The sequence below is a fragment of the Siniperca chuatsi genome, linkage group LG8, assembly GCF_020085105.1.
Source record: "Siniperca chuatsi isolate FFG_IHB_CAS linkage group LG8, ASM2008510v1, whole genome shotgun sequence".
In the NCBI taxonomy this organism is placed as follows: Eukaryota; Metazoa; Chordata; class Actinopteri; order Centrarchiformes; family Sinipercidae; genus Siniperca; species Siniperca chuatsi.
The window spans coordinates 21,223,066-21,235,152 of NC_058049.1; the positions used below are offsets into that span (position 1 = coordinate 21,223,066).

The 12,087-nt window shown below is 38.1% G+C and overlaps 2 protein-coding genes across 4 annotated transcripts; one reads left to right on the forward strand and one right to left on the reverse strand.

Annotated features, from left to right (window-relative positions):
• Positions 1-362: 362 nt before the first annotated feature.
• med7 (mediator complex subunit 7) lies at positions 363-2,836 on the reverse strand. Its single transcript, XM_044206423.1, has 2 exons — positions 2,677-2,836; positions 363-1,411 (listed from the first exon to the last, which is right to left on the reverse strand). Exon 2 carries the CDS (start codon positions 1,400-1,402, stop codon positions 638-640), a length of 765 nt encoding a protein of 254 aa, XP_044062358.1. The 5' UTR covers positions 1,403-1,411; positions 2,677-2,836; the 3' UTR covers positions 363-637.
• Positions 2,837-4,106: 1,270 nt separating this feature from the next.
• itk (IL2 inducible T cell kinase) lies at positions 4,107-11,674 on the forward strand. 3 transcript variants are annotated; one of them, XR_006379050.1, is made up of 17 exons: positions 4,107-5,374; positions 5,492-5,596; positions 5,758-5,836; positions 5,973-6,098; positions 6,407-6,459; positions 7,065-7,216; positions 7,345-7,410; positions 7,517-7,571; positions 8,053-8,132; positions 8,358-8,500; positions 8,633-8,707; positions 9,062-9,230; positions 9,320-9,536; positions 9,637-9,701; positions 9,846-9,964; positions 11,006-11,189; positions 11,288-11,674. XR_006379050.1 is itself a non-coding variant. In XM_044206420.1 (17 exons), exons 1-17 carry the CDS (start codon positions 5,075-5,077, stop codon positions 11,351-11,353), a joined length of 2,028 nt encoding a protein of 675 aa, XP_044062355.1. In that variant the 5' UTR covers positions 4,107-5,074; the 3' UTR covers positions 11,354-11,674. The 3 variants fall into 3 exon arrangements, 2 of the variants coding, with proteins under 2 accessions (XP_044062355.1, XP_044062356.1); XM_044206420.1 differs by having other exon boundaries at positions 11,032-11,189; XM_044206421.1 differs by having other exon boundaries at positions 6,407-6,444; positions 11,032-11,189.
• Positions 11,675-12,087: the final 413 nt, after the last annotated feature.

The following is a 12,087-nucleotide window of genomic DNA, read 5'->3' on the forward strand; positions in this document are numbered from 1 at the left end:
ATTGCAATAAGGAAGTTAGGATCCTTAAAGGAAATTAATGTTTGGTAGAATTTACATTCTTAAATGAGTGCTGCTGCTGGAAGAAACAAAACACTGGCTATATTGTTAAATGCTTTCATGAAAAACTAAGGTGAAAGGGTTTGAAGGAGGGAGGAGTGACTATGTAACTAACTACAGTCTATACATACTGACCTTTCCATGACCACTCTCACTAAATTAGACAGTGTGCAAGTCACAGTGACAGGACTTGAATGCTTTGTGAACATAAAGGAATGTTAACACATTTGATTTGATGCAGTTTCCCTTACAATGATCGGTTTAATGAACACTACTGTGGTATTTTGACAGAATTGCACTCCTACTGCAATCGGAAATGTCTTTATTGGGTTTATAACAAAAACTGAAAGTTGGCATCCCAGTTGATCTGTGTAATATTTACATTCTTCAAATATCTTCACAGAAACTGTTAATAATATCTACACGATAGCCTTTAAATAAAACACCATTCAACTCCAGACAGGATTTCAGGCCCAGTGAAAACACAGCAAACTTCTTCATACTTACTCTAAATACAGCATACAAAAAACAAACACAGTTTATGTGTACAAAAAAGAATCACAACTACTCAACAGGAAAATTAAGCTATTTCATCAATAATACTGCACATGGCAGCATCCTTGTCCCATATTTTGTCCCTCTTTGAGGTAGGGGCGCTCTTGTCCTGGCAACCTGCTGCCATACAGCTGGCACCTGCTTCCTCTACATCCATTGGTTCAGTTTTCAGCCTGGGGGCCTGCCCAGAGGAACAACCAACACTAGCTGCTGCAGACACACTCCTTGTCCCATCACAAGCACCATCCGGACCTTCTATCTGTGGCAAGTCATCAGGTAAGGAGGCAAGGCACCCCTGGATCATCTCCACCACCCTCTCCAGATGTTTCTGGAACCTCTCAGCTGTCTCTAGCCTCTGTCTCTTCTGAACCTCCATCATCACCCTCAATGTCTCCCTGGCTTGGTGTGGCCTGTATTCATTTATCAGATGGTGCAAATGAACAAACAGAAGCTTTATGTCCTCCAGCTTCTCTTCACGCTTTATGCTGCCAGGGCTCTTGATAAGGATGTCCAGCAGGTCCAGAAAGTTCACGAGAATGGACATGTTGAGCTTCTTCAGCTCTCGTTTGTGGTCAAACTGCATAGGATGGAGCCTCTCAATGCCTTGGCTCTCCAGAGGCCGGATGATGAGGTCATCACATTGGAACTGGTTGCCAAACATCATGTAGCTGTCTCTGATGGGCGGAGGTGGCTTAGGAGCCAGACCTTTGCGGATGTTTTCATCTGTGTACTCTTTGATGTACTGCATAGGCGGAGGAGGCAGGGCACTAACCTGCTGAGGTTCACCCATGATGCTGACCTGAAACAGTAACAAAAAATGTTAATCAGTCTGTTTTTCTTACAAAGCAATGCAAAACATGTTCTTGTTTTTTTAAATAGCAAATATGTTACATTTTGTACACCAGTCATGAGTTGAAATTGCACGTAAGGTTTCCTCTGTACAATTTTAACAGTAATATACATAGTAAAAAGTTAGCAATTAATTGAAAACAGAAGAAGTTTTATTCTAAAAGTGTTAAAATCCTTTACATTAAAAAAAGGTAGCAATACTGTCAAAAATGTTGTATTACAAGTGTTCAAACGTTACATGTCTAAAAGCAAACAAATGTTACACAAGAACACAAGTTGGGTAACACTCCTTGAGTGTTTGCATTTTTAGTCAAGTGAATACAGCAAAATGCAAGTATCAAGAGTACAACCACTCATTACAAAGAATGACCACTTTGAGAGTATTAATAAACTGTATTAATGCAGTAATGTGTAAGTAGTCTTAGCTTTTATTGTTGAGCCCAGTTTATTGGTTTTGTTTAACTTTATGTAATCCTGAGAGTTTAAGTTGCGCAATGAGTTCTGTTTCATGTTTCATCTGTTTCATTTTCCATACATTTTGTATGTAAAAAATATTAATCTGCAAACTAACCTGTTACTGCAGCTGTCACAAAAACATAATAGATTTTAAAGCACAATATTTTTCAATTAAATGTTGTGGAATAAAATCATCAGTTATCACAGTTGAAATACATTAATCAGCTAATGTAGGCTACTAGTAACGTTACCTTAAAACTGTAGCCTATTTAAATGTAGTAATAATGTTCAAGTATTTAATTATTTTCCACCTCTGGAAATAACTCTTATACGTGTGCTTTTGTCGACAGACCCTGCAACATTTGGCTGCTTCAATTCGCAGCAGCGGCAAGATCTTCGTCGTGTAAAGTTCGTGAGGACAAAGTTAGCCTGCTAGTTGTCAGTCCGGGTGAGGGCTAACGTAACAAGCGAGCGATGCTAGTTACGTTAGCGGCTACCTATATTATCATTTACAACCTGATCACCTTTATTCACGTTGTTGAACATGTAGCTCTTCAGTCTAACGTTACAACCAGACGTAGACGTTAGCAGGACCACTACCTTTACCTTTTACAGACAAATGTAGTTTGCTAACTAGCTCTGTGGCTAGTGTTGGGCTGGCAGTATTGTTGCTAGCCTCTGCTAAGTAGTTACGCCGGTACCAAAAACCAACTAAACAAAATACGTGAATGAAAAGACAACAATGACAGTTCTACACACCTCTTAAATGACTCCTCAGTTGCTGAATGTAGACTTTCAATATGAAATGTAACAGAATCCGCCAACTAGCTCATGACTAGCTTAGCTCCTTACACTGACATGAACGTTCGTTTCTGTCTCAATTCCATTGGCTGAAATATGCACGTGACATTTTTTTTGGTCATGCGGATTGGACCGTACCTGACGAACAACTAAACGCTTATTGGTCGTAATATTTAGAAGTATGATAAATTGTTTGATCATGATATCAAGGTTGTTTTTTCGGTATTTGATAATAGTTTAAAAAATAGCTTGAATCTGGTGGTGGTAAATGAAATGTGGTGGTAGAGAAACAACGTAAGAAGGTAAGCTTCGGTTTACGGGGTAATAATGTGTAGCTTGGTGATTTCTGACCTCTATAATAAAGAAAAAGTGCATTTAACTGCAAACTAACTACAAACTAACACATAGTTTAAGCCACCTTTGTTGTCATTGTTATACCATTAGGCTACACCAAATATTTTTCTAGCTAAAACTGCCTTCGTAAAAACCTATAGTTATAATAATAGTAATAATAGTTTATTTATAGAGTATTTTGCGAGTAGGAAGAACAGAGTAATTTCCAGATTTAGGAAAATTAAAAACAATGGCAGGACATAACCATCAACCATCAACAGTTGCCTGAGGTAAACAATTACACAACATTGTTTAAAAAAAGTCAATTCACAATAAAATAATTGAAAAATACAGAAATTAGTTATGTAAGTGCACATTTTATAATACAAAATTGAATATATATTAGTTGTTAAGATAATCCATTCTGTAAAAATGGGTATTAAGAGACAAAATCTTTTTTTTTGTTTTTTTTGTTTTTTGCATATAGTCCTGGTCCCAAACAGTGTGTAGGTATATTACGGCCATTTTCACATCATCTTAATAATCTGACTACCCCTTTTTTAAAGTCAGTCACATGTGGTACAGCTTTTAAAAAAATCACTAAATTGTAGGTCCAGCACAGGAGAATTTTTCAGACACTACAGTCTAGTTACTTAATAAATTACTTTACATTATTTTATAAAGGCCATCATTCTGATTCTGTCAAATCTTTTTATAGTTTGTTGAGGAAATAATTCTGTTTGATTTCAAAACTGAAATCTTTTGTGGATACAGTTTCATAAGTTCTCATCCTTTACATTTGTCACAACAAACATCATTATAATGACACATTTACTTGTTTTTGGTCTTTTCCACCTGGTATTCATCTTTCTGCATTATGTTGTTGTTGCTCTCTTGGAACGTTAGGACCACACACACAAACACACACTCACACGCCATATACACCTACCAGACCACAATCTCTTTTCTTTTTTAAATGCTCAAATTGGACAAAATTTATTTACATTTCCCAAGCCACAGCAGACAGGCTCCCTCATAAAAGGTCTGGAAGTTTATTTTGAAATTTTGTTAAAAAATTTGAATTAAATTGGGTACTAATTCCATAATAGAACTCAATGAGTATGTGAGATACAACTTTTGCACAGTTCAACAACATTTCAAAGCAAATTATAGAAATACTAAATATAAATAGTTTTACCCCTAATAAATGTAAACATGTTTTTAGCCTCAACCTTGATTTTGTGACATTGTCTTTTTTCTACCTATTCCTGTTGACAAAAAAGTGCCTTACCTTCAGTGAAAATTGATCGAGACCAGGTGGTAATCTTAATCCAAAATTTGAATGCAGGCTAAATTTTAGGAACCATTTTCCCGATGGTGGTACTATAGCATCCATCTAAATCTTTCCTGTTTTGTCTCTGTTTGTCTGTGATCATCGTAAGAGAGAGATTAAAAAAGACGAGAAAACTGAAACCATCTCACATCACTGTATTAAAGCAGAGACAGATATGCTGACAGTGAGGCATAATCAAAGAAACAACAAGGCAAATCATAAAAACATACAGTCAAGACAAAGTTACATAACACAAAACACTTCTCCAAAATCTTCATTGTGGCAGCAACAAATGCAGTAATTTCCTTGCATTGCCTGAAACCTCAGTTTTAATACGCAGTTAGTTAAAAAAATAGTTTTCAAGTAAGTGTTCAATAGGTGTTGTTTTGCTAGTGAAATTAGCTTTATGCTCTCTTTTTTTTTGTTAAATTAACACCCCTGTCCAATCTTTTTATTTTTACCAAAACTTTGTTTCATTACCAGAATACATTACTACCTTCAAGGTGCATATGTTGGTGGGAAATGTTCAAAAGTGCAGAGATTAGAGAATCACCCTCCTACTAAACTGCACACTCCACACACTGACTTATTGCAACATAGTCAGTGAAAGTAAATGTGACTGCATGTACAGTGTGTGTGTGAGTGTGTGAGTTGTGTGTTTGCTAGCACGCCCCATTTCTTGCCGTAAGGATGTGGTTTACCGAGTGCAACAACTTTATGCCGGAAGCTCCACGGTTTCTATCAAGTTATCATCCACTACATTTTTTCTCTCTCACTGCGAGGTATTCAGTCTCGCTCTCCGTAAGCCAGAGCCCAGCAGTGTTTGTCATAGTGTTTTTCGTAGCTGTTACCATGTTCCCCAGGGTGATTATGAAGGCAACTATGATTAAAAAATCTCAACAAAAGAAAAGAACATCACCATGCAACTACAAGGAGAGGTTTTTTGTATTGGACACGCAAGACCTGAAGTATTCTGAACGCCGTCCCGGGGTATGTATGCACTTAATCAATGAATAAACTGGCTTTGTATTTGAAATGATGAAATCTGGAGGCTGGGTCTGTAAATTTGGCTTCTTGAGAACCAACCAAAAGATCGTGTTCTTTTAGAAAAAGCCCATGTTGAAAGGTTGCATCGCGCTGTCCAGAATCAAGTGTGTGGAGATCGTGTGCAGTGATGTCCCCATACCGTGCAACTATAAGTACCCTTTTCAGGTGAGGCTCACAATTTCTCGAAGAATACACACTTCTAAATAAACAATAATTAACTGTAGAGTTATATGCAGTAAGTATAATGTATGATTAAGCATGTAGTATAAGTATGCCATAACACGAAAACAAAAGTAGTATTTTCTCAAATGCAAATGTTTCTACAGGTTTTTCACGACCATTACCTCTACATTTTTGCCCCAGACAATGATTGTCGTCAGAGATGGGTCCGAGCTCTCAAAGAGGGTAAAGCATTTTTAAAACACCATGCTTCAAACAAAGATGGCAGTGCAACTAATCATTGTGAACGCTTGATTGTACATAATACAAATTCACAAGCTTGCTATTTCCAACGATATTCTTTTTATTCTGTCTGATATAGAGACAAAGCATAACAATTTGGTTGCAAAATACCACCCAAACTTCTGGATGGATGGAAAATGGAGATGTTGCCAACAAACAGAGAAGCTGGCGGCAGGTTGTCATGTATATGACCCAATAGGCTACGGTTTGTATTATTTCTTCTCTTCTCCTTGTTTCATATATATTTTCATCAAGGGCTTTAACCCTAATGTGTGTATTTTATTTCCACATGAACATGAACAGTTGAAAGAATCTCACATAAATAATGTAAAGTAGTGTGATTATTCAGTGTGATTATAAGATTTCTCTAACATGCACACATGTTAGAGAAATCTAACCATGGTTAGGGCGAATCTTGATCATAATTTAGTAGTGTAAAATGTAAAATTGTATTTTGTACATTTGGATGAGCAAAAAACATTCTCCAATAAAATGTTTCTAATTTCTCCACAGCGTCTAAAAAGCCACTTCCTCAACTCCCGGATCTAGAGGTACCACTTTCTAAAGTATGAACAACATGTGCTGTTGATATATTATTGATGTGGTAGTCAATACTGTTCAAATTACAGGGGGTAGAGAAAATAACTTTTTGGATATTTATTCTGTTGCTTCTTTGGCTAGAAGTTGTCATTCTTTTCAAGACTGCTCTCCTTGACATCTTTAATAATTGTGCATTTTCTTTTAACCAATGCACTTGGGGTTTTGGGCACAGATGAGTTTGAATCTTTGCAGCTTGGTTAGTTACCTTGTGTTGCTTAAATCCCGTGTGTGCTAGGCCTTCTCTATAGCTGACAATTTGATACGTGTTGTAAAACATAATATGTTTATTGTTCAATCTAATATAACCCACGTGGCATTGTGATGAAGTTTGTTAATGAAGTTGAAGTTAAAGATATTTTCTGTGGGGTTTACATCTGTTTTGTGTTTTGTCTGTCGCGTGTCTTTTTGGAAGAAAATGTAAAGTGATAAAAAAATGTCGCCGCTTGCTTATTTATGTTACTTATCTACCTAGTGTGATAAGATACACTGCTATAAAGCATTCTGTGTTTATTACACGGTAATTGCTCTCCTCACAAAATATATTGCTAAAACAGAAGAGTTTATCTGCCAGATTGGGCTGCATGATGCAGGACAGAGGATGGTCATCGCTCTGCAAGACTACACGCCGCATGGAGACGACGACTTGCCTCTTCAGAAAGACCAGGCGTATAAATTGATTAACAGCTCCCACTCTGACTGGTGGTCCGTAGAGGATGACAAGGGGTAGGGCACATAAAGATGCCCATCCCAGTCTTAGTGACAACTTTTGCTGAAAATAATATCACTTTTTTTATTGTAAGGGTGATTATGATTCTATGATTAATGAACATCTATTCCCAACCCCTCATCAGGAACAAAGGCTTTGTACCCAGTACTTACGTAGCTGAAAAATCTGGCAACAACTATGAGAGATTTGAGTGAGTTTGATTTAATTTCTCTTCTTTGTGCTCCTAATTGTTAACATGTGGATATCTGTAAATCCATTCTCTCCTCTATAGAATAAATTTATTTGTCTTCTCACAGATGGTACAACAAAAACATAACCAGAGGGGAAGCAGAGGACTTGTTAATGAAACAGGTAAAAACAATGTGTTTAAGGATCCATTGATTATTTCATTTATTTATGCTTCCAGCTGTGTTTTGACGTGAAAAAATGCTCCAAATACCAATTCTGATGATAATTAGCAGGTAGCATGTTGCTCCTGTATGACGCAGTGCACTTTTTGCTGTGACTGTGACAGCTACAGAAATCTTGCATTTGCAGAATTAACGCACATGCACCTGTGCAGCAAGAATCCGACGTGTCATGGGACATGAAAAATATCTCACAACCACAATGTTTCCTCCAATGTTGAATTTCCTGCTGTGAAGCGCTTTGCTAAGTTTTGCAAGCAGGAGGTGGAACAGCTATCCATCATCCATATTGCTCAAAATGACTACTAGGCCAGTGCTGGCATTAGCTGCAGATGAAACAAACAATCAATAGCCGTGTGTTATGTGTATTACAGATGTGTTATTGAATCTTGATGAATTTATGTTGTTTCAACGCTCTGCTATAGGGAAAAGAAGGTGCATTCATGGTGCGTGACTCAAGACAAGCGGGTGTCTACACAGTGTCAGTCTTCACCAAAGCACCAGGGTAATTTTTCTTCCTTCTTACGTACTTAGTTGTTACAAATGATATATGATTAGTACTTAATGTGGTGATAAATATACATGATGACATTTGACTGAATCTTTGTTTAAATAATTAGATGCTGGCAGAACAACTAATAATAGCTTGACACGCCTAGTGTGTAATTACATTGAACTTTGGAAACTTGTGTGATTTGCTGCATAAAAGCATCTCTTTATTCACCTTCAGGTCTAATGGCGAGAAGAATCCAAGAGTGAAACATTACCAAATCAGACAGACAGAAACTGGGGAGGCCACATTTTACTTGGCAGAGAAGTACCTGTTCAGCACCATTCCTGAGCTCATCCATTACCATCAACACAATGCTGCTGGTAAGTGTGCCTTCAGCGGATAAAACAACAATGCTTCACAAACATTGGAACAAAGGGCAAAAGAATGTGCTGCTCTGAGATGCTTTATAAATAAATATGCATTAATATGTCTGTGTGCTATCTGTGTGGCAGGCCTGATAACACGCTTGAGACACCCTGTCTCTCAAGATGGAGGCTGCTCCCAGGACACTGCTGATCCCTCAATAGGTTAGAGCACGTACTGTTGTGTAAATGGGTCGGCTGGTTGAACTGGAGCTCAAAACAATCAGAACTTAATGCTGAAAATATTGTTTTTGCTGACCTCTAGCGGTTCTCACAGACCTATACTCAAGAAGTATACTTATCTGACTGTTTGGTGTCCTGCAACAAACCTGAAACTTTCACAATTCTTTGATTATAATCAATAAAACTCATTTTGAGATCTCATTGCTGAAGCCCACTTTCTTAGTAATTATATGAAGTTATCATCATTCTCTAATTTGGCCTACAGCTGTGGTTGTTTCATTTTAACTTAACAAGATTATCGGTGTTGTTGTTCACCACCCGTTTGCTGCTCGACAGATCACTGGGAAGTGGACCCTGAGGAGCTGACCTTGGGTCAGGAGTTAGGCAGCGGCCAGTTTGGGCTGGTGCTGGAAGGGAGATGGAGGCAGAGGAAAGTGGCGGTGAAGATGGTAAGAGAAGAGTGCATGTCAGATGAGGAATTTAAAGAAGAGGCGAGAATTATGATGTAAGTGAAATTCAGTTGCCTCATATTGTTCAGGCAAAATGAACCAAAAACCACTCAGCGTATGGGTGTGTCTGTGTGTGTTCCAACAGGAGATTGTCCCATTGTAAGCTTGTTCAGCTCTACGGTGTGTGCACCCAGCGTTCTCCCATGTGTCTGGTGTCTGAGTTCATGGAGAACGGCTGTCTGTCGGACTACCTGCGAGCCAGGAAAGGACGTTTGTCTCAGGACATGATGTTGGGGATGTGTCTGGATGTCAGTGAGGGGATGGCTTACCTGGAGAGCTCCAACTTCATCCACAGAGATCTGGTAAACAAACAGATGAGAGCTTTTTATGATACACTGGTGTATCTCCACTCCATTAGAAAAGTTCATCCTTCCTCTGTTCCTCTTCCTCTTTCTCCTGCAGGCTGCCAGGAACTGTCTTGTTTCAGAGAACAATGAGGTGAAGGTATCTGACTTTGGTATGACCAGGTATGTTTTTCACAGTCGGCACGTTCTTTTTACTGAATGTTTGTACTGTCCACCATATTTTAACTTTTTCATCACAATATTTATTATGTCTTTAATATAGTTAAACTGCTGTATAATGGTGTGTGTTCGCTCTCTGCACTGTAGATTTGTGTTTGATGATCAGTACACAAGCTCCCAGTGCTCCAAGTTCCCTGTCAAGTGGTCGGCCCCAGAGGTCATCAAATACTGCAAGTTCAGCAGCAAGTCCGACATCTGGTCATTCGGTGTGTTCATCTGCCTATCCCTGTGCCTTTTGTTTGTGTGTCTGACTTGCCGTCTTTTTAGTCATACAACATCCTTCCTTTGTCTTTTTGTTAACCATTGATATCATTTTGAGATTCCATATGTAGCTTTCACAGGAAAACAGCAGGTCTTTTACCAGCTGGTTGACTAAACACAAAAAAATCATCCTGGTTTCCCCAATAACACACTGAGTCTGGTGTTGTATGCTATAGTGAACTGAACTGGAAAGCTAAACAAGACCACAATGATTTGCTACGATTTCCCACAGACACTGAGGGTCTTGTTACACATTTTATGTCAAATACACGAATCAAAAGATTGTGTTGAAAATCATGTTGTGGAAACCAGAGTTACAGAAGCAATTTCAAGATATGCATTTTTGGAACTTCTGAAGAAAAAAGAATGGGCATGTAAAAAGAATTGGGCCTTTTTAATTTGATATATTTAATTGATTTATTTATACACACACATGTGTATATGTGCCAAAGGCTGAAACTATTGGTAGCTATTTTCATGGTGCAATGCCATCTAGTGGATTTACAGTAATAGTAATAGTAAGAAGTTAATACTGTTAGGACCATCGCCAAAACAGGAGTTTAAACATACTGACTTTGCATGGACAGTTGATTGGGATAAGATTCTGAGTACAGAAGTTGTGACTTGCTTGTATCCAATTGATGCAGTACAGTGTGGTACAGTAAATATGTTTAATGCCAATTTCTAAAGTGTGAATATTTAATATATATATAGTTAGTGGGCAATACAAGCAAAACAAATAATACTAATAAATGGATAAATACATGGCTCTACAAGCAGTTTATAATTAAATTGTCAGTCAGTCCTCTTTCTTTGGATAATACTTGTCATAATCATTCAAAATAGTGTATATGCAAAAGAGCTAACATGGAACAACCACAAACATGAAAGTGATGAACCAGAGACACAAGAATTGATTTTGGTTTGTGCTCATCACTTTAAAGGTTAACTGACCAACAGTCAGTGTGTTTTCTCTATAACAACAGGAGTCTCCCTGTTCACCCCTGCTCAGGTGTGCTCATGTGGGAGGTGTATAGCGAGGGCCGTCTTCCTTACGAGAACCGCTCAAATGCTGAGGTGGTGGCGTCCCTGAACTCAGGCCTGCGGCTCCTGAAGCCACGCTTGGCCCCAGATGCTGTCCACCTACTCATGGAGTGGTGCTGGAAGGAGGTGGGCACAAATAATTTAACATATTCCTAGTGGAAGGACTGCTGACATACAAAACTCTTTGTAATAATGCTTTTTTTTTTTCATGTTCTCATTCTCAGAAACCAGAAGATCGTCCATCCTTTGCTCTCCTCCTGCATGAGCTGGCCTCCCTCTCAGACCCGTGAAGCAACATAAGATTTGAGGTTGATAACTATAAAAATAGCTATATTTATTTTATTTATTGATTGATTACTAATTGCTTGTCAACTGTTTTTCAAATGATGATTACGAAACACAAGACAGTTTCAAATTCTGGGATTTTGCACTTTATCTGTTTCATACCTCTGTATCCAGTCTTTTCTTGAGATGGCTCACACAGTCCATTCACACTGCTCACTGCAGGTTGATGTTAAGGTTTCAAATGTTCTATGAGGTCTCTGTACATTGAGGTGAGATGGTTATGTTGTTTAACCCACTGTTAATTAAATTAATCCGTTGTCATTAAATGTTTTTTTTCTTCTTTTCTATATTTTCAGCACTACAATAATGGCATCTTGTTAGATATTAAAAAAGTAGGTTCAGGGGGGAAAAAAAGGTTCCTGGTGTTGCCACAAAGTGTAGGATGTAATCATTCAGACTTAAAATACAGCTTGACCCAAAATTGACAATTAGTCACCCCCTGTAGGTTTGAAAGCTTGTTGTTTGCTTCTTTACGGAGAACAGTACCTAGAGAAGGCTTGAATTCAGGTCAGCTGCAATGATAAGTTTTCACAACGTAAACATTATCAAAATGGTCATAGAAACTGTTCAAACCACTGCTGCAACATAATCCACTTCCTTGCTGTTCAACTGTGTGCTCAGTATGTATCTTCCAAAAGGTCACAGTTTTTCCAATATGGCTGAATACAGCACGATTTTA

Excerpts from the sequence above, each read along its gene's own strand:
- med7 (XM_044206423.1), bottom strand. The coding sequence starts at position 1,402 with ATGGGTGAACCTCAGCAGGTTAGTGCCCTGCCTCCTCCGCCTATGCAG.
- itk (XM_044206420.1), top strand. The coding sequence starts at position 5,075 with ATGTGGTTTACCGAGTGCAACAACTTTATGCCGGAAGCTCCACGGTTT. Across the intron at positions 7,217-7,344 it reads TCCGTAGAGGATGACAAGGG|GAACAAAGGCTTTGTACCCA; the intron begins GTAGGGCACATA and ends ACCCCTCATCAG. Across the intron at positions 7,411-7,516 it reads AACAACTATGAGAGATTTGA|ATGGTACAACAAAAACATAA; the intron begins GTGAGTTTGATT and ends GTCTTCTCACAG.